Source organism: Cynocephalus volans, chromosome 11, assembly GCF_027409185.1.
Source record: "Cynocephalus volans isolate mCynVol1 chromosome 11, mCynVol1.pri, whole genome shotgun sequence".
Classification (NCBI taxonomy): Eukaryota; Metazoa; Chordata; class Mammalia; order Dermoptera; family Cynocephalidae; genus Cynocephalus; species Cynocephalus volans.
Window position 1 is genome coordinate 51,637,875 of NC_084470.1, and position 21,210 is coordinate 51,659,084.

The 21,210-nt window shown below is 40.5% G+C and overlaps 1 protein-coding gene across 1 annotated transcript in view; it reads left to right on the top strand.

Moving 5' to 3' along the window:
- Positions 1-10,045, top strand: part of ENTPD3 (ectonucleoside triphosphate diphosphohydrolase 3) — a 36,173-nt gene extending 26,128 nt beyond the window's left edge. Inside the window, exons 7-10 of the mRNA XM_063115399.1 lie at positions 4,679-4,951; positions 5,117-5,227; positions 5,672-5,809; positions 9,809-10,045. Coding sequence (XP_062971469.1) covers positions 4,679-4,951; positions 5,117-5,227; positions 5,672-5,809; positions 9,809-10,045 — 759 coding nt within the window. The remainder of the gene's footprint in view (positions 1-4,678; positions 4,952-5,116; positions 5,228-5,671; positions 5,810-9,808) is intronic.
- Positions 10,046-21,210: the final 11,165 nt, after the last annotated feature.

Consider the following 21,210-nt stretch of genomic DNA (forward strand, 5'->3'; position numbering starts at 1 on the left):
GTGGGGGTGCAACAGGTGTTCCCATGAGGGTCTGAGCCACGGGGAGGGTGCTCTGCCTTCTGGGGTCTGTCCTTTCCACTTCAACTGGAAGGTGGATGGAAATAATAGCATTTTCCAATTTGCTCCTGGGGGAGCAGTCCAAGCTCTCTCTCTCCTGTTGACCACTACCAGCAAATCTGAGTAAGAAGTACAGGAAATTTCAGGGCTCCAGATATTTTGTAAATGATTCAAGACCTGAGATCCCTTTATGGACACAAACTGTTTTAAACTAGTAGCTAAATAAGTCTGGGAATTTGGGGACTCCCCTGGGTGCAGATAAAATAATATTAGTGATCACAAGAGAAACGCTTGCTGAGAGGGAAGAGGTTGGAGCCCTCCCCAGGCTCAGCCTCCTCTTAGATGGGTTTAGATTAGGCAGACTCGATGCCCTTTATATGGTAGGACTTTACAGCAACCAAAGTTAATTGTGTTGGTCAGTAATGCATACAGTAAGTGTTCCAGGGCACAGAAGCCTACTTCAGGCATCAGCTGGTCACTAATATAAGCAGCATTAGTGCAGTGTGTGTCAGTGAGGGCACTAACTCCATAGATGAGACCCCAGACCCCAAACTCCAGGATTAGGGGACATCAATGTCAGCCATGCCTGGGCTGCTGAGATGGAGGGGAGGGGCCTTGACCACCTAGAGGGGTATGAGGACAACCAGAAGCCACAGATTCTGGTTTCTGATGAGACCCAGGGGCAGGAGACAGGCCTGGATCAGCCTGTGAACACAGTGGACACAGAATCAGTAGTTTAATCCCATTCCTCCAACCTACCTTGGAAACCGAAGATGGAAACAGTTTCATTTAGCCTGCAGAAAAATTCAGTTGGCTCACAAAAGTGTCATCTCCAGCAGTACTCATATCTTCAGACCCCTGCATTTACACAGTAGTCAGGAAGGTGTATTGCAGGAACTTGCCCTATAGTTCTGGCCTCTCTCAAAAACCTTACTGAGCCTCACAGGAAAGGCTGGAGCCCCAGTACACATGCCTGTGACCTTCACTGTCAGGAGTCTGAGCATTGCCCGGGAAGGACAGACGTGAGAGCTGCAGGCAGTCTCAGCTACTCTTCCATGGATCCCACCCCCCACACTTTTGCCCCCTCCCGCACTCAGCCAAACCAAGCCCCACAGGTAACCAAATCTGTCCTCTCTAGTGAGGGTCTCAATATCCACCACTCCTCCCCACTTAATCATTAAAGTAGTTCAATCAACATGCTTTTTTAGGAGAGAAGCTCTGGAAGATCCTTTTCTCCAACTCCTTTTATTTGCACTTTTCTGAGGTCTCGTTTAGGTTTGAGAATGGAGGTCTCCAAGTGTGAACCCAGCGATGGGGGTAGAGGAATGAACTCCCAGCCCCTCATAGCTTACAGGGACATGGACAGGGATCTCCAATTTACCTGGTAACCTCTGGATGCCTGAGAGAGTAGCTCTATCCTCAAGGACTTCTGACTCAGTCAGAGGGAAAGATACAGATGTGATGAGGATCACCCACAAATGCAGGTCCAGACTTGCCTGACCAGAACTTTCCTGGGTCAAATATGTGTTGCCAAGCCCTGACTTGGAAGGTTCACACAAATTATTGCATCATGAACACTGGCTGAGTAAATTCCACCAGCCTGAATCTCATTTCCTCATTTGAAATATAACGAGCTACATTGTATGGGGAGAATGATACCTGGATATGTACTTTGCAAGTTATTTTATTATTAACAAGTCTCTAGTCACCTCAGGGCTCAAGTGTCACTCAGACAGCGTGTTAGACATTCGGAACATGCATTCACCTTTTTTTTCTCCTTTTAAGTAAGAAATTTTCCTTCTGTTTTTAAAGTAATACATATTTTCTGAAAAACATTTAAGGATGCACACCAAAAAACTAAAGAATTTTTTTAAAAAGCAGAATTCACTACTATTAACATATTTGTTGCATTTTCTTCAGGGTTTTTTTTTTTCATGCATGAATCTGTATTTACAAACTTGGCTTCATACGTATCTCTAGTTTTTGTTTAACCTAATAATATCCAGCTTCTATTTAACCTAACAATGTATCATGAGCAACTTCCTGTGTTGTTAGTCTTTGAAATTATGATTTTTATGGGAGCATAACATTCGAAGTACCAGAATTTAAAAAGAAAAAACGATATTAATCATTTTATTATAAAAGCAAGTACATACTTATGGTAAAAATTTCAAACTATACAAAAAGGTGTTAAAGTGAAAATGAATGCCATCCCTGGTCACAGCTTGATGTGCTGTTCTTCTACACTTTCTAGCTCAATGTACAATTTATTTTCTTTACTGTTTAATATCCCGTAATTTGTCAACAATTCTCTTCCTGGTGGGCAGCAAGCTATGTCCTGTTTTGTTGCTACAACAACAATACAGTAAACCTTCTTGCACGTATAAACTTATGGACTAGTGATTTTACTCCTGTAAGATAGGGTCAAGGGATAGCTGTATTTTTATTTAAATGAAAAAACAGGCAATCTTCAACAAAATTAAAACCATTCAGATTCCCGCCAATGTTGTGATGACTTTTTGAAATCTTATAACTTCAGGTATTCCAATAATAGGTACTTAAATAATGAGGATCTGTTTCTGGATTTTTCTGTTCTGTTCTGTACATCCATTTTTCCCTTCTTGGGCCAATATCATGTTGTTCTACTTGCAATAGTTTGTTTTTGTACTCTCAGATGTTTATTTTGAACTTCAAAATTATTTTAAGAAGTAACAAAAGAAGTTTTTCATCGAGACTGTGATTGCACTTGCATTGATTTATATGTTAATTTGGTAAAAATAGGTTTACTAATGATATTAAGATTTTCTCTCCAGAATTGTAACATGTATTTCCATTAATTTAGTTCTTGGTTTGTATCCTTCAATAAAATTTATAGTTTTCATCATTTGTCTTGTTCGTTTGTTGTTAAATATCGTTTCTTTATGTGTGTTTTTAATACTTTATTGCTATTGAGAATAGTTTTTAATCACTGTTTTTTCCCAATATTAACTGGTTTTACTCTGAGAACAGATTAGGCTGTAGTTTTCTAGTAGACCTTTCTCTCTGAAGCCCATTGATTGACCTTTTCGTGACAGTGCCCTGCAAACACTAAGTTTAGTGAAGATTGTTGAATGTTGAGTGCATGAACTTGGCAAACTGGCAAATTATACTTAAGGAATGCCATGACAAGTAATTCAAAGGCAAAAGGAAGAGAACTAATATTTACTGAGCTTCTTCTCTGGGTCAAGCCAGAGATGATTTATACTATTTCAATCATTTAAAAAGTATAAGTCAGACTTGGAGGTAGATACTAAATAACCAGTTTATTGATGTGATTTTTTTTCTTTCAACCAATATTTCAGCCATAGGGTGACCCACATATGATATATTGCAAATCAGATATAACAGTTTTTGAAAATCATACATTTTTTTCACACCATTGAGGCAGAAAGGAGCCTACTTGCCTCCTCCTCAGTCATATCAAGATCTTTCTGGAAGACACTCATGTGAGTTATGTTGGATGAGTGTTATAGGATTCTGTGCAGAATCCTGTCACTGACCTGTATTATTTTGATGTGTATCTCAATTTCCTCATCAGTAAAATGAAAGGATTGGGCTAAATATCTGAGTCAAGACTTTACTCTAGGGGAAGGAGTATGTCTTAGTGGCTTTGAAATTGAACAGAGTTCAAATCTAATTCCTTAGAAAAGAGAGTCCATAAATAGAATCAAATATAAATAAATCAAAAATTATTTATAGCATGAGATAAAGAGAGTATTTTGCGCCAGTAGATAAGAGATTAAATAGTCATCTGGAAAAAGTAAAGTCAGGTTCCTACCTCAATTTTTATATCAAATAAATTGCAAGTTGATGAAAAATTTATGTGTAATAAGGACATTATTTGTTTGTAATGGCAAAATGATTGGGAACAACCTCAATGTTCCTCTAGAGGGTATTCCTTAAATAAACTATGGTTTATTTGTACAGTGGAGTACTATGCAGCTACTAAAAAGAGGAGCCACTCTACACGTACAATGAATGGGAAGATCTCAAAGATATATTTTTAGTGAGAAAAACAAGGGGTAGAACAGTGTATATAAAGTGCTACCATTTATAGTTTAAGAAAAAGAAAGTGAGGGAGGAAATATGTTTGCATGTGCATACAAGATCTCCAGAATGATACACCAAAACTGGCTATACTGATTGCTTCCAGACAAGGGTCTAGTGGCTGGAAGTGGGTGGGAAGGAAACTTCATTTTCATAACATGTTTATTTGTACCTTTTGGATTAGTTTTCTAGGTGTAGATAATATTCCATTCAAAGTGATATATTAATCTGAAGATACCTGTTTTCTCACCAAAATGGAGTTCATAAAACCTGCTTCGTAGGGCTATTGTAATGGCTGGATCAGATAGAACCTAGCGTAGTGGCTGGTACAGGGTAACTGTCACACTTATCTCCCTTTCCTGCTCATATTTGAGTTACCTAGACAACCTGGGATCAAGTGCACACTGACACAGAATGTCATTCTTTCAATTTCTCTCTTGGCATTGGAGGGTAGTGATAGTGAGAATCTGCAAAAGGGACATAGTTGATCGTCCACAAAAGAGTGGTTTCTAATACCTCACTCTTGTATCTACAGAATTCTACTACCAAAACTGATCTCACCAACCCCTGTTACCCTCGGAATTATAGCACCAACTTCACCATGGGCCATCTATTTGACAGCCTGTGCACAGTGGACGAGAGGCCAGCAAGTTATAAGCCCGATGACATCATCACTTTTGAAGGAACTGGGGACCCATCAGTGTGTAGGGAGAAGGTGGCTTCCATATTTGACTTCAAAGCTTGCCATGAACAAGAAGCTTGTTCCTTTGATAGAGTTTATCAGCCAAAGGTTAAAGGGCCATTTGTGGTAAGAGCAAAACCCACTGAAAGATTTCTTTCTTTCCCCTCTCGAATATTTACTGTCTCTCTTCTGCTGACCTGTTTGTTACCCACTTCATTATTCCCCATTCTGAAACCTCCATATTATAGCCCATTCTGAGAACTAATTTCCTTCTGTACTACTTACTTACAGGCTTTTGCAGGATTCTACTACACAGCCAGTGCTTTAAATCTTTCAGGTAGCTTTTCCCTGGACACCTTCAACTCAAGCACCTGGAATTTCTGCTCACAGAATTGGAGTCAGGTCAGTATTTAAAAAGAAAGGATCAATGTCAACACAAAAAAGTATAGCAGACTATATTCCAATTGTATGCACTTGTATGTATAGTCTGAATTGGCCTTTAGGCTCTTCAACTTCCACCACATGTATAAAATGGGGGTAAAAAGGGAATGTACCTCGCACATGTGTTGTGAATTAATGTTATGATCACATGCACAGTGGTTTGAACAGTGTTTGGCACATAATAAGCACACAATGAATTTAGAGATTATAATTATGTGATATTGTATAAAGATATTTTAATTATTATATTGTACTTGTATGATGGTATTTTTATATTATATAGTCATTTTATTATGAAATTCTGGGTGATAAGATTCCTTAAAATATGACTGTTAGTCTAAGGTGTTCTGAAATGTGCATTTGAAAACACACCTGCCTCTTAGAAGTTTTAAACCTCCTTTTCAGCTCCCTTTCCTGCTCCCCAAATTTGATGAGGTGTACGCCCGCTCCTACTGCTTCTCAGCCCACTATATCTACCACTTGCTTGTAAATGGATACAGATTCACAGAGGAGACCTGGCCCCAAATACATTTTAAAAAAGAAGTAAGTCAAAGCACAAATTGTTTTCTCCTGTTCCTCCCAAAAGAGAGGTTTATATGTATGAGTGTGGAAGAAATGTAGAAAGTAAATGAGGTATTGGTGATTTTAAACTTGCTGGTGGAAGCTGATCAGATAGATCACCTGTGAACTTCTCAGGAGAAGAGATAATGGAGAATTTAAAGGAGTTGCTCACAGGAGACCCTTCCAGATGGGGAAAGAACTGGAAGCCAGGGTCGGTGGACTGTGAGCTCCTCAAGGGCAGGGACTTATCTTATTATCTTCATTTTCCCAGCATTCAGCACAAGGGCTAGAACCTAGTAGGTGATTAGTAAAGTTTTCTTGAATTAATGAATACGTTAAAGATCTGAGGCTTTTCATCCTTAAAAGAAGCTTCAAATATAACTTAATTTTTAAGAGGATTGTAACTAATCGTTCTCCATTTTACACAGACATTATAGTAACATACAGACTTTGAAGCATAAGGAATTTACATTAGCATTAAATAAGAATTTTCTCTTTGAATGAATTTGAGGTCACGGTATTTACTGACAAAGTCTTGGGGGATGAGGAGGATCTTAGCTCAGTGTTTTATATATTTACATATTGAGTGACTAGAATGGTCCAAAGCTAGAATCATAGCTGTCAGGTGACTGAATGGTGAAGGGGCCTCCAGACCTTGTTTTCAGGCAGAACTCAGCCTTGCAAATATGTTCAGCCAACTCTATGTTCCCCAGGTTCCAGGAGGGTTTTTTTCATTTCAGGAATAGCTGATGTGAAGCCTGAGGGATATCTGGAGTCAGCCTGTTCAATACCAGCTTGGGCAACAATTAGATTAAACCAGTCAATATCCTGCATTAGGCCTCTGACTGTCTATATTTGTATAAATAAAATTGAGTCATCTACAAAAAATAAGGATGTCTGGAGACATAAGAACTGTTGATGGCATGTACTCTCTAAGCTTTGCTTCTAATAAATCTAATAACCAGTAATGTACAAGGAATGAGAATGACTTTCCATTGAATACCAATTTGGATTGGTATTACATTCTAGGTTTAACATTTCATTCCTTTCATCATAAAGAATTTATATCCAGCCAAATTAGTATTTAAATGTGAGGGCATAAAGACTTCAGAAGATTTGCCACACAAAGACTTATACTGAAAATATTTTTGGAGGAAGTATGGCTGGCTGGTTAGCTCAATTGATTACAGTGTGGTGTTGATAACACCAAGGTCCAGGGTTTAATCCCTGTCACCTGGACAGCTGACAAAAAAAAAATCAAACAAACAAACAAACAAAACATTTTTGGAGGAAGCAATCAAATAAAAAGAGAAGTAAATTCAGGAAATGTTACAAAATATAGGAAGTTAGAATAAATGATCTTGTCTTAAAATTTATATTAAAAAAGAAAACTAACACTAGAAAAAGGTAAAAGAGAAAATCCATCTATATAACCCAAGTATAGAAAATACCCAACATGATGGGGTACAGTAGGGAGTTGTAGGACACAGGGATATAAAAGCAGCCTAAAATTCTCATCTTGCCAAAGGGAACATACAGATACCATTTTTAAGGCAAAAAAAAAAAAAAAAAGAAAAGAAAGGAAAGGAAAAGAAAAAGTAGGAAAAGAGCACTAATTTTAATTTTTAAAAATATTAGAAAAAAGTCTAAATTATATAGCAATAATCACAATAATCATAAATAGACTAAAACAGAGAAACACATATTTTAAACATAAGGAAATGGAAAGATTGAAAATGAAAAATAATTTTCTTTTTATTTATCAGTCAAAAACTATCCAAAAGAAAGCTGGTGTAGCTATTTGATATCTGACAAAATAGTCTTTCAGACAAAGAGCATCATTTGAGGTACAAAGGGTTACAAAATAATGACAAAAAGTTCAATTCACTGTGAAGATTGCAAATTTGAAACATTTATCCACCTAATCAAACAGCCTAAAAACATGTAAAACAACAATAGGTAGAACTCTCAGAAGAAACTGACAAAGTCTGCTTCCCAATCAGACTGATCCCCTGTTCTTAGAAAGTGCTCCTAGGCAGTTGGTTAGAGCGCAGCTTTATAACACCAAGGTCTAGGGTTCACATCCCCTTATCAGCCGGCCACCAAAAAAAAGAAAAAGAAACTGATTCTGGGTTCAGTAAACTACTCATACTCTCTTTCTTTAGCCACAAGCACTCCTGTACCCATGGACAATAGGAGTACTTTCACTGTTTTGTTTTTATTGAATCATAGTTGATTATACATATTTTGGGGATTCAATGTTGACATATGTTGATCAAATCAATATCATTAGTATGTGTATTGTTACAAATTATACTTATTCCTTATGTCCCTTGCCCAATCTCTTCCTATACCCATCTCCTTCCCCCCTCCCATTCCCCCCTCCCACCATGGATAATCCTAGATTTCTTCTCTCCTTCTGAAAGAGTGATGGCTACTCTGTTGATTTATTGCTTAGATCATCTGTCCAATGCTGAGAGGTGTGTTCAGGTCCCCCAATATTATCATAGAGCAGATGCTTCTCTCACTCTGGAATAGCTTTGTGGAGAGAGACATCCTATTCTTTATTTTTGGTCTCTGCTGGTGACTCTCCTTGTGTCAATGCACTCCAGTGGCTGGCGGACTATCTGTATGGTGGTTGTGATGTCTAGCCACTTTAGCAGTAGCCGTGGCTACTGTGGTGGCTGTGGGGGCCACCCACATGGAGGTGATGTTTTTGACATGCTCCTTGTGCTGGTGGTGTGCCTGGTTGTGGGTCGGGTCAGGTTCCTGGCTCCATGCCCCAGTCCCTAGGCAGAGCCCCATGGTGCTGGTGGTGTGCCTGGTTGTGTGCAGGGGGTCAGATCCCTGGCTCTATGTCCCTGGGTGGGGCCCTGAGGCACTGCTTTTGTGCCTGGGCTGGTACTAATTTTTTGTCCTTTGCTTACTTCTAAAACAGGGGAACTTCCTGTGGGAACCAGTACTTGAGCTGTGTGGTTGAGCTAAATTGCTGCTTTGCTACTGTTTCCCTAGGGAAGGCTTTTTGTGCAGCTCAGGGTTTAATGGTTGACCTTATAGGTATTTCTGGCTCTCCAGAGACTAAGTGCACCTGGGCTGTGTAGAAACTCTGATCTGGGCCTGAACCTTTTAATCAAACTGTACCTCATGCAATTCTGCATTCCCGACCAGTCTCCTCTGAGTGGTCCTGTGCTGATTGGGGAACAGATTGGCTGTCCTTGCTGTGTCCCAGTGTTCTCCCAGTGGGCCTGTCTTCCCCACTGCCTGTGCTCCAAACACTTCCCATGGGATGGGCCCTGCACCAGTCACTTGCAATGACTCACCAGGCTCTGAATGGCTCCCCTTTTTCAGCTGTTCTGGCTCCCCACTCCTGTGTGGGTTCATGAGAACCCTATTAGTGGTCTTGCTGTCCTGGGGGCCACCAAGGCCCTCTTCTCCCCTGCTGCCTCCAAACAACTCCATCCAAAGGGCACAGCTGCAGCTTCTGCAGTCTCCTGCTGGCGTTCAGCAGCTCCAGCGTTAAAGCAGCTGCAGCTTGAAATGCTCCAAGCAGTTTTTTCTTTCCCTTCATGAACTCCATAGGTCTCTCCTTCTCTTCCCCTGAGCTCCAGCGGCCCCAGCTTGGCTGTTGTTACATTTTTATAGTTGTAAATTGGTTGATTTGTGGGAGAGAGTGATGCTGGAGACCATCTATTCTGCTATCTTGACCAGAACTCCCTACTTTCACTGTTATTCACTGTGCCTTCCTCACGCTGGGCTGTGATGAGGTTACGTGGATTGGTCTTCTTACTGTTTTCCCTGCAGTGCTGGAGGTGGGATGCCTGAGCCTTTGTGGCCACAGTGCGGTGTCTGAACTTGGGCAAGGCCTCTGACCTCCTTAGGCCACAGCTTCCTGTGGGAGCTTTGTGAGGTTGTCAGTGGTGTGCTGTGGGTATGTAATTCTAGCCTCGAGCCCTTCCCTGAGCCGTCTCCTCTGCTCCACAGGTGGGGAACAGCAGCATAGCCTGGTCTCTCGGCTACATGCTCAGCCTGACCAACCAGATCCCAGCTGAAAGCCCGCTGATCCGCCTGCCCATACAGCCGCCCATCTTTGTGGGCACTCTTGCCTTCTTCGCAGCGGCGACCTTGCTGTGTCTGGCGTTTCTTGTGTACCTGTGTTCAGTGTACAGAAAAAAGAGGCACTCCGAACATGCCTTTGACCATGCAGTGGATTCTGAGTGAGCCTTCAAAGCAGCTCCTGGAGCCCTAGGGCTGCCTAGAACCAGCGTGGGTGGCACCAGACAATGCAAGCTAAGTGGCTGCCTTCCAGAAACACAACTTAAGTCAAATATCTAGGTCATGTGCCTCTCAGATATTGATTTTTGACAAAGCGCCTCTTCGGCAGTCCCTGTGCACATTGCTCCTTTTTTCCACTGTCATCGTGGTGTGTGTATTTTGCCTACCATACCGCAGGTATACTTAATGCCATCATAAGACATTCAGTTCTGTGATTTGCTTACCAATTACTCTCCCAGATTATATGTCATTATATATCATCATAAGACTTTCTATTCTGTGATTTGCTTACCAATTACTTTCCCAGATTATAGATCTCTCTGCATAGGTCTTGACTTTGGGGAAAGAAAAGGAAGCTACAGGAATATTTACCTCCAAAGTGGGATGAGAAAGAACTCCAGCAAGTACAATGGCTACAAATTAAGTATCAACATTATTTCAGATTGCTGTTTGTTAGCTGAATATGGAATTAAAAAAAAACTTATTTTGACTTGCAATGTCTGTTTGTTAACTTTCTCCTAGAGTCCTAAAGTGGTATTTATGAGAGGAATTTTTTAAAATTAATCAAATTTTATTAAAACTTTCCTAGTGGATTAAGATAATCATGCATTAATATTACCTTTATTCCAGAGAGTTCAAAGTCCTTTCACTTTGATAAACCTTTGGCTTTGTGAGGTAATTGAGCCAAACATTTCTGTTGGACATTCTGCTTGATATTTCCATATTTGACATTGTAAGCCTCTGTGAGGCCACAACCTACCACTCGGATCTTAATTCCCACCCAAAATGGCTGCTCCCAAACTGCACCTTTGCTCACATGGACCTCACTACTTACACTGTGGACCATCCTCCCACTCATCCAAATTATACATATTTCTCAAGGTCCAGTTCCAGCTCTACATCTTCCATGAAGCTTTCCTTGTGTGCGCACACGTGCACACACACACTATGATCTACCTCCTGGACCACTTTTTCAAAACTAGTCACATATATTCTTATATTGTTACTTATCTTTGTGTAGGTATATACGGCTTATTTCTAAAATAGACAGTATGCAACTTAAGAGCAAAGCCTGTCAATTATCCCTCACTCATTCAACAGACATCTAAGAAACATCTGTTATGGCCTACCATCTTGCCAGATGTGATGTTGGATTTGGATAAGTGCTATGAATGTAGTATACATTCGTATTTGTTGATTAATGTTGTTTCCATAAATGACTGTGGGATGCAATAGACTATAGAAATATCAGATAAAAACAGCATCCAAATCACTAAGAAATTACAAGAAAAAAAGGACATGTCTGTGTAGGAAAGAGGGCCACGCTCCATAAAGGCAAGTCTAAGTTAACATTCCTAACCCATTTGTGAAGTTGGAATAAGCTGATGAGGGATTTTAGGTTTTCTGACACATATTAAAAAATTCTAATCAAATGGATTATTGTGAAAACTGCAGTCCAAGTAACATCTAGTTACTGTGATGAGCAGAACATTAAGAGGGTCCCCAGCACCTTCACCCTCTGGTGTTAACTCCTGTGATTACATTGTTACATTGCAAAAGTGATTAGCAGATGTAATTATTAAGCAGTTGACCTTAAAATGAAGAGCTTAACGAGGTAGGCCTAATCCCATCACATGAGCTCTTTAAAGGCAGAGCATTTTCTCCAGAAGAGGAAGTCAGAGAGATTCAAAGCATAAAGATTCGACTGCTGTTGCCAGCTTGAAGATGGAGGGGCCGTGTGAAAAGGTCCTGAGAGCAGTTTCTAGGAACTAAAAGCAATCCCTGCTGACAGTCAGCAAGAAAACAGGGACCTCAATCCTACAACTTCAAGAAACTGGATTCTGCCAACAACCTGAATGAACTTGAAAGCAGATTTTCCCCAGAGCCTTCAGAGAAGAGTCCAACCCAGTTGATACGCTGATTTCCATCTTGTGAAACCCTAAGCAGAGAACCCAGTTGAGCCCACTTCAATTTCTGACCTACAGAACTGTGAGATAATAAATGGGTGTTGTTTTAACCTACAAAGTTTGTGGCAAGTTGTTACACAGTCATAGAAAATGAATACAGCCAAGGAACCCCAAGCCCCAAGGCTCCAAACAGAGCAAGTGCTTACATTTGAAACATGTGGTGCATACAGAAGTGATGCGGTATCACAAACTGTGTCCATTCCTTACAACGACCACCTAAGAAAGGTGTGGGCTCAGGGATGGGGACTGTGAGTTGAGATTCTGGCCTGGTGGAGTCTAGAACTCATTGCATCACGTCACCTTTCACATTGAAAGGCAGTGTCATGCAGCAGTTAGGAGTTTGGTTTTAGAATTTTGTAGTCCAACATACGCATTCACACACGGATATGTGCTTTATGACAGAGGTGTCACGTAAGAGCAGTGAGAAAACATGTGGGACAATTGGACATCTTTATGCAGAAAAAATGAAATTCAACCCCTTCCTCATACCATTTGCAAAAAATCGTTTCCAGGTAGGTTAAAGACATATAAAGGATTTATTCAATTTATTTTTATTTTTTTATTGAATCATAATTGATTATACATATTTTTGGGATTCGATGTTGACATATGTTAATCAAATCAATATTACTAGTATATATGTTGTTACAAATTGTTCTTATTCTTTATGTCCCTTGTCCAATTTCTCCCTCTGCCTCCCCCCTAACACCACTGATAACCCTATATTTCTTCTCTCCTTCTGAAAGAGTAATGGTTACTCTGTTGCTTTGTTGCCTAGATGATCTGTCCAATGCTGAGAGGTGTGTTCAGGTCCCCCAATATTATCATAGAGCAGATGCTTCTTCTCTCACTCTGGAATGGGCTTTGTGGAAAGAGACATCCTCTTCTTTTCTTTTTCTTTGGTCTCTGCTGGTGGCTCTCCTTGTGTCAATGCACTCCAGTGGCTGGTGGACCATCTGCATGGTGGTCGTGATGTCTAGCCACTTTTGCAGCAGCCGTGGTTACTGTGGTGGCTGTGGGGGCCACCCACATGGAGGTGATGTTTTTGGCATGCTCCTTGGTGCTGGCAGTGTGCCTGGTTGAAGGTGGCAGGGGGGTGGTGGTGGTCTGGTTCCTGCTCCATGCCTCAGGTCCCCTGGTGGTCCCCAAGATGCTGGTGGTGTGCCTGGGCTGGAACTAATTTTTTGTTCTTTGCTTACTTCTAAAATGGGGGAATTTCCTGTGGGAACCAGTACTTGAGCTGTGTGGTTGAGTTAAATTGCTGCTTTGCTGCAGTTTCCCTAGGGAAGGCTTTTTGTGCAGCTCAGGGTTTAATGGTTGGCCTTATAGGTATTTCTGGCTCTCCAGAGACCTGTTGCACCTGGGCTGTGTGGAAACTCTGATCTGGGCCTGAACCTTTTAATTAAACTGTACCCCATGCAATTCCTGACCAGTCTCCTCTGAGTGGTCCTGGGCTGATTGAGGGGCAGATCGGCTCCCCTTGCTGTGTCCCAGTGATCTCCTGGTGGGCCCTTCTCCCCCACTGTCCATGCTCCAAACACTTCCCATGGGACAGGCTGTGTGCCTTTCCCTTGCGATGACTCACCGGTCTCTGAAAGGCTCCTTTTTTTCAGTTGTTCTGGCTCCTCACTGCTGTGTGGATCCACGGGAACCCTATTAGTGATCTTGCTGTCCTGGGGCCCACCAAGGCCCCCTTCTCTCCTGCCACTTCCAAGCAATTCCATCCAAAGGACACAGCTGCAGCTTCTGCTGGCTCCTGCTCCATGCGCTCAGCAGCTCCAGCCTTAAAGCGGCCATGGTCCAAAATGCTCCAAGCCGTTTTTTCTTTCTCTCATCATGGCTTCTCCTGCCTTCATGAACTCTGTATGTCTCTCCTCCTCTTCCCCTGAGCTCTAGCAGCACCAGCTTGGCTGTTGTTGCATTTTTATAGTTATAAATTGGTTGATTTGTGGGAGAGAGTGATGCTGGGGACCTTCTATTCCACCATCTTGACCAGAAGCACAACATATAAAGGATTTAGAAGACAATATAGGAGAAAAATTTTAGGATCCTGAGTAAGAAAAGGGTTTCTTAAACACTACACAAAAAGCATTAACCATAAGAGAATACTTGATACATTTGATTACATTAAAATTAAGAAGTTCTGTTCATCAAAAACCACAATTAAAAGTGAAAAGACAATCCACAGAGTGAAGGAAGGTATTTGCAACATATATAACTGATAAAGGACTAGTTTCCAAAGTATATGAAGAACTTCTATAAATCAATGAGAAAAAAGCTGGTGACTCAATTTTTCTAAATGGGCAAAAGGCTCAAAAAGACACTTCACAAAAGAAATCTAAATGTCTAAAACATAAAAAGATATTCACTCTCATTAATAGATAAGAGCAATGCAAATTAAAACTACAATGAGATAACAGAAAATACCATTAGTTTGGCAAAAATTAAAAAGTCTGATAATACTAAATCTTAGCAAGGATGTGGAATAACTGGAACACCCCCATTCTGTTGGTGGGAATGTAAATTAAAACAACAACACTGGAAAATTTTGATACTGTCTAATGTAGTTGAAGATATACATACTAAATGACCAGGAAGTTCTGGGGTAAGGTATATACCTTAGAGATATGAGTTCTTTTATATACCAGGATACATGCCTAAGAATGTTTTTAGTAGGAACCAAAAAGCTCATCCCATGAAATCAATGAATACTAGTAATATAATAGTAATGTATAATATAATATATAGTAATAAAATAGTAATATATCTGTACTAGAAAATATCATACATCAACGAAAACCAAAGAACTACAAATATATGCTCAGTATGGATGGATCTTACAAATATAATGTTAAGGGTAAAAAGCAAGTCACAAAAAATATATGTAAATATATGTAACATATAAATTCCCTTTATATAAAGTTCAAAAACAAGCAAAGCTAAATACAGAAGGTAAACTTTAAGGAAAAGCAAGGAAATTATTACTTAAATTTGGGGGAAGATGGAAGTTGTGTTTAGAAATAGACAAACTAGAATCTTAGTCTGCTTGGATTGCCATAACAAAATAATATAAACTGAGAGACTTAAACCACAGGAATTTATTTCTCACAGTTCTTGAGGCTGGAAAATCCAAGATCAAGGCACCAGCTGATTCAGTTTCTGGTGAGGGCTCTCTTCCTGGTTTGCAGATGACCATCTTTTCACCATGTCTTCACGTGGCCTTTCTTCTGAGCTCTTAGGGAGACAAGAGTACACGACCGCTCTGGTGTCTCTTCTTACAAGGACAATAATCTCTTCATGACAGCCTCATCCTCATGACCTCATTTCACCTTAATTATCTCCCAAAGGCCCCACTTCCAAACACCATGACATTGGGGGTTAGGTTTTTAACATATGAATTTGGGGAGACAGAAACATTCAGTCCATACCAATAGGGCTTCTGGGGTGACAGTGTTGTTCTATAACTAGATAGTGGTTACAGGTCTTCCTTTTTTCAACCATTTATGTACTTTCTGTATGTCCTATAGGATAGTCATTTAGCTCCATGCTTGATAATAGATTACTTGCTATAGTAAGATTTGCTACTTGTTACCTCTGTAACCTTTAAAATGTCTTTCAATCTCTTTGGGCCTTGATTTCATACCTAAAATGGAGATTATACCAACTTTATGGGATAGTTGAGAAAAGAAAAAATGCACACTTAGCCAGTACCTGGCACAGAGTGTAGCTAATAAATATGAGTTTTAAAAAAGTATTTCTTTCCAACATTTGGATCCTCATATCCACCAGCCACCAAAAACAAAAACAAAACAAAAAGCATTTCTTTCACCCATTTACTTATCCCTTTATTCACTCATCACATTCACCAAAAGTCTATTATCAAACACTGAGCTAAGTGACTGAGGCTGAAACAGAAATGAGACACGTCTTTTCTCTTGAAATACCTGAGACTTGAAGGCCCTCTGCTGGAGCCATGGAGAAAACTTTCCCAGGCTGAGCCTTTTTCTTCTTTTCTAATTAAATGTTGAAAAATGTCATTAGTTCAAAAATATTTTTAATATTATAAAATGAGACAGTTGAAAATATGAACATTTGATGATACCAAGGAACTACTGTTAATTTTTGTTTAGGTGAGATAATGGTATGGCAGATTTTTTTTTTCAAGAATTCTTACTTTTTAGATACTTGCTGAATTATTTCCACATGAAATGTTACATATGTTGTATCAGTCAAGGTTCAACCAGAGCAATAGAACCAGTAGGAGATATGTATTAAGAGATTTACTGCAAGGAAATGGCTTGTGGGGCTGGCTAGGCAAGTCTGAAATCCACAGGGCAGGTCTTCAGGAAGGGCAGGCTGGAACCCCAGGGGCATGAACGAGAGCTGTAATCCACAGACAGAATTTCATCTTTCCCAGGGTAGCCTCAGCTCTGCTCTTAAAGCCTTTCAACTGTTTTAATGGGCTCACCCAGTTTATCTAGGATAATTTCCCTTACTTAAAAATCAAGTGATTATAGGTTTTAATCACATCCACAAAATACTTTCACAGCAACACAGATTAATCAATAACTGGGGACTGTAGTTGGGCCGGCCAGTGGCTCACTTAGGAGAGTCTGGTGCTGATAACATGAAGACCACAGGTTCGGATCCCTATATAAGGATGGCTGGTTAGCTCACTTGGGAGAGTGTGGTGCTAACAACACCGAGTCAAGGGTTAAGATCCCCTTACCGGTCAGCTTTAAAAAAAAAAATAATAATAAATAAATAATAAAATATACTTTAAAAACTCAGAATCTCACTGCTTTATTGATATTTTTCTTTCTGCATCTTTTTCTCTGTATATTTTTATACCGTTAAGATCATGCTGGAGTTACAATTTTATATTTTGCTTCTTTCATAGCATTCATTATGCCATTAGCTCTTTCAAACCTCATTAAAAATTCTTTCCAAATATCAAACCAAGTGATTAAGAACTGAGACTCTGACAGCATACAAACCTGGGTTCAAATCCTAGCTCTGCTGATCACTACTGTGTGGCCTTGGCCTAAACTTCTTAGGCTTTCTATGCCTCAATTTCCATTAATATAGTCATTCAGTTTGTTTATTCATTCATTCATTGATTCAACTAATACTGATTGAATTCATCCTCTGAGTCAGATCCTGTCTAGGTGCTGTGGCTCCGCCAGTGAACAAAGTAGACAAAGTCTTTGCCTTCATGGAGTTCACATTCTAGTGGGTGAGACAGACACTAAACAACTAAATACATACTGTTCAGGAGATTGTAACTAATGCAGAGAAAAATAAAGCAGAGTAAGGGTAATAGGGAGTGCCAGGAGCAGGGGATGGGGATTACTATTAGGTCAGGAAAGTCTTTTCTGATAAGGTGACATTTGCACAAAGACTTGAAGAACTGGAAGGAGTCAGCCATTTGAATATCTGGTGGAAGAGCATTCTAAGCATATGCAAAGGCCCCAAGGTAGGAGCATGTTCAAAGTACAGTAAGGAGGCCAATAGGATGCAGCAGAATAAACAGCTGGAAGAGGTAAGAGACAAGATCAAAGAGTTAACAGGGAGTAGACTGTTCAAGCACAAGCAAGAATAGGCAAGACAAATTCATTATAGTAGAAGGCGGTATAGGGGTTGGACCCAGGGAGTGGGGTGAAGAAAGAGGCAACTGAATGCAGTGACAGAAATGCTCTCTATATTGGTCTGGATGGTGGTTTCAAGGACATAGTTATATTTTTCAAACCTCATTAAACTGTACATTTAAGATCTATGTATTTTACTTCAGGGAAATCATACCTTAATCAAGAAAGAGAGAAGGAATAGGTTTTCTGAATTTAAAAAAAAAAAAAAAATTGAAGGGTAACATGTGGATGAGAACTTCCAGGCCAGGATTTTGTGCATGAAGGCTGTTTTCTGTGTAAGTGTTGTGAGGTACTCGCACAGAGGAATCCAAGACCAACATTGTTTTTATAGCTCTTTTAATAGTTGACAGCTCTTTTTGGTGTTACAGCTCTTTTTGGTGTTACAGCACCTCATTGCTTGCAAGCAAGGAGAGCAACAGCATTAGGTTCGTGTCTCCCTGAATGAGGGAAAAGGCCCACCTTATATAGCCAAAAACTTCCTGCCCAAGTTCTCATTTAGGTCCTCTTATGCAAATGAGGGATGCAAGTCTGTTAGTCCAGATTGTTGGGCTATGAGACATAGCTCATTGGTCAGTTCTGGAGCCTAATTTGCATGGGTGCAGGAAGCAAGCTAGGTTACAGAAGCTAAAGTTCGTGATTAAGACAGCCAAGCATAAAATTTCTAAAACATTTTCTCCAGCAGAAGGGGGCAGGTTTAACAATCAGAAAATGCTCAGGGTTCCCCACTACATAAGCAAAGCAATTTCTTTCAATGTTATATGGTTCTTGCTCTTAATCAACTCCAGGAATATGCCATTTGTAAAACGATGAAAAAGTTTTGGACCCAAGTTTATATTTTCTGTGCATAACTCCTCTTGGGCTAACTCATTCCTCAGTTTTTTGGGGTGTGCTTATTTGTTTTTTAAATGCTGACTCTAAAAGAGTATTTATTTGCCCTAAAATGACCTTTTTTGGAGTTTTGAACATAAGCACAGCTAGAGTTCTGTCATGTTTGAGGAACAAGCCCATGTCTGCCCTGTTAAGGTTAGGGGTTAGGGTTAGGGTTATGACTATCATTTCTCCCCCACTCAACTTTGCCATTCCAAATAAAGTCTTTTCATTATTATTATTATTTTAACATTAGCTTGTACATATTTGTGGGATACAGAGTGTTATTTCAATACATACATATACTTCAAAATAATTCACTTAGAGTAGGTAGCATAGTTTTGTATCCATTAGTCCACCACTTCTCAGATGAAGCCTTAAGCCACAGTTATTGAGAGCCTTTATAACTCATAGCTAAATTGGTAAAACTGTATTAGTCCATTTCTGTTGTTTATAACACAATGCCTGGAACAAGGTAATTTATAAGAAAACAAAATTTATTGCTTATAGTTTCAGAAGCTGGAAGTCCAAAGTCCAGGGAACACATCTGGTGAAGGCTTTCTTTGGTGCTGATTTCAGTGACAAGAGAGTATCACATTGCAAAATGGTGGAACAGAGAGAGGCTAACCTCTCATGTGCTCTTCTTTTAAAGCCCTCAGAACCATGCCCCAAACCACCATTATTAATCCATTCACTACGGCATGGTCCTACAATCTAATCACCTCCTCAAGGCCCCATCTTCCAATTACCATAGAGGGATTTCCCACTCTCAACAGTTACAGTGGGGATTTAAGCTTCTAATATATGAACTTTGGGAGACAACAATTCAATCAATCCACAGCATTCCCTCCCTGGCCCCCAAAGTTCATGTCCTTCTCACAGGTAAATACATTCATTCCATCCCCAAAGTCTTAACTTATTTCAACTCAAAAGGTCCAAAGTTCCATCTGTGAAATCAAAACAAGTTATCTGCTTCCAAGATGCAATGGTGGGACAAGCATAGGGTAAATATTCCCATTCAAAAAGGGAAATAGGCCAAAAGAAAAGGGTAATAGGTCCCAAACAAGTCCAAAACTCAGCAGGGCAGGCATGAAATCTCAAACCTGGTGAATCATGTACCTTGACTCTATGGTTGACCTCCTCTGCATGCTGGTGTGGGGGTTGTGCCTCCAAGTCCTCAGGAAGCTCGACTTCTTTGGCTTTCCTAATCTCAGGGGATGCTTCAGCTCTTTCAGGCTGGTGTTGCATGCTGGTAGCTCCACAATTCTGGGGTCTCCATGTTGGTACTGCTCCCATGGTTCCACTAGGCTTGGTGCTGATGGGGTTCCTCTGCTGAAACTCCAAACCTACATTTCTGCTCAGTGTCGCTCTAGCAAAGGCTATATGTAGTGAATCCGCCCTGCAACAGATCCCTTCCTGGGTCCCCAGGCTTTTCCGTATATCCTTTGAAATCAGGGTGAAGGCTCCCAAGCCTGCACAGCTCTGGCATTCTGTGAGCCCGCAGAGCTAACACCACATGGATGCCACCAAGGCTTCTGGCTTGTATTTTCCAAAGCAGAAGTTCCAGCTACTCCTGGGGCCAATTTAGCCATAGCTGGAGCAGCTTCTGGGGTGCTGGTGTTGGAAGCAGCTTCCCGAGGTGGCCCTGGGAGGCGAGCCCATGGAGGGCACCTCAGGCCTGTTCCCCAAGACTATTCTGTCTCCCTAGGCCTTTCAGCCTGTAAAGGAAGGGTTGGCCCCAGAGGCTTCAGCAATGCCTTCAGGGCCTTTTCCCCCTTCTCTTGATAATCCCTCTCTTTTGTAAGAATCTTCTTAGCAAACAGTGGCTGGACTACACCGTTGAATTGTTCTCCTGAAAATGCTCTCTGCTTCTCTACCACAAGGCCAGGCTGCAAATTTTCCAAATCTTTACGCTCTGATTTCCTTTTAATTATAAATTCTGGTTTTATGTCATACCTTTGCCACCATAACAGCACAGGCTGTTGCAAGTAGGCATGCAGCTTCTTTAATGTTTTGCTGCTTAGAAATTTCTTCTGCCAAATATCTGGGTCACAACTCTTAAGTCCCATCTTCCACAAAGTCCTAGGGCTTGAGCACAATGCAGCCAAGTTCCTTGCAAGTTCATAGTAGGGGTGATCTTTGTCCCACTTTCCAATAAGTGCCTTCTTATTTTTATCTGAGACCTCCTTAGAATGGTCTTTACAGTCCATATTTCCATAAGCATTCTGGTCACCACCACGTAACCAGTCTCTAAAACTTTCCCTGGTTTTCTTGTCTTCTAAACTTTCACCAGCATCTAGGCTTTTTCTAACCTGTTCCTCCAAATTCCTCTAGCCTCTCCTCAACACCCAGTTCCAAAACTGTTTCCACATTTTCAAGTATTTGTTATAAGCAACATCCCACTTCTCTGATACCCACCCTCAACAGTTACAAGGGGGACTTAATCTTCTAATATATGAACTTTGGGGGACAAAATTCAGTCAATCCACAACACAAACTGACTCCCCCATTTAGTCATAGTAGTTGCCCTCGGGATGCCTTTACTGGATCTGATGCCACCTCTCATGGGCCAGGTGACCAGAATTGAATGCAGTCAACTTCTCATTCAGATATGACCCTATGTCTTTGT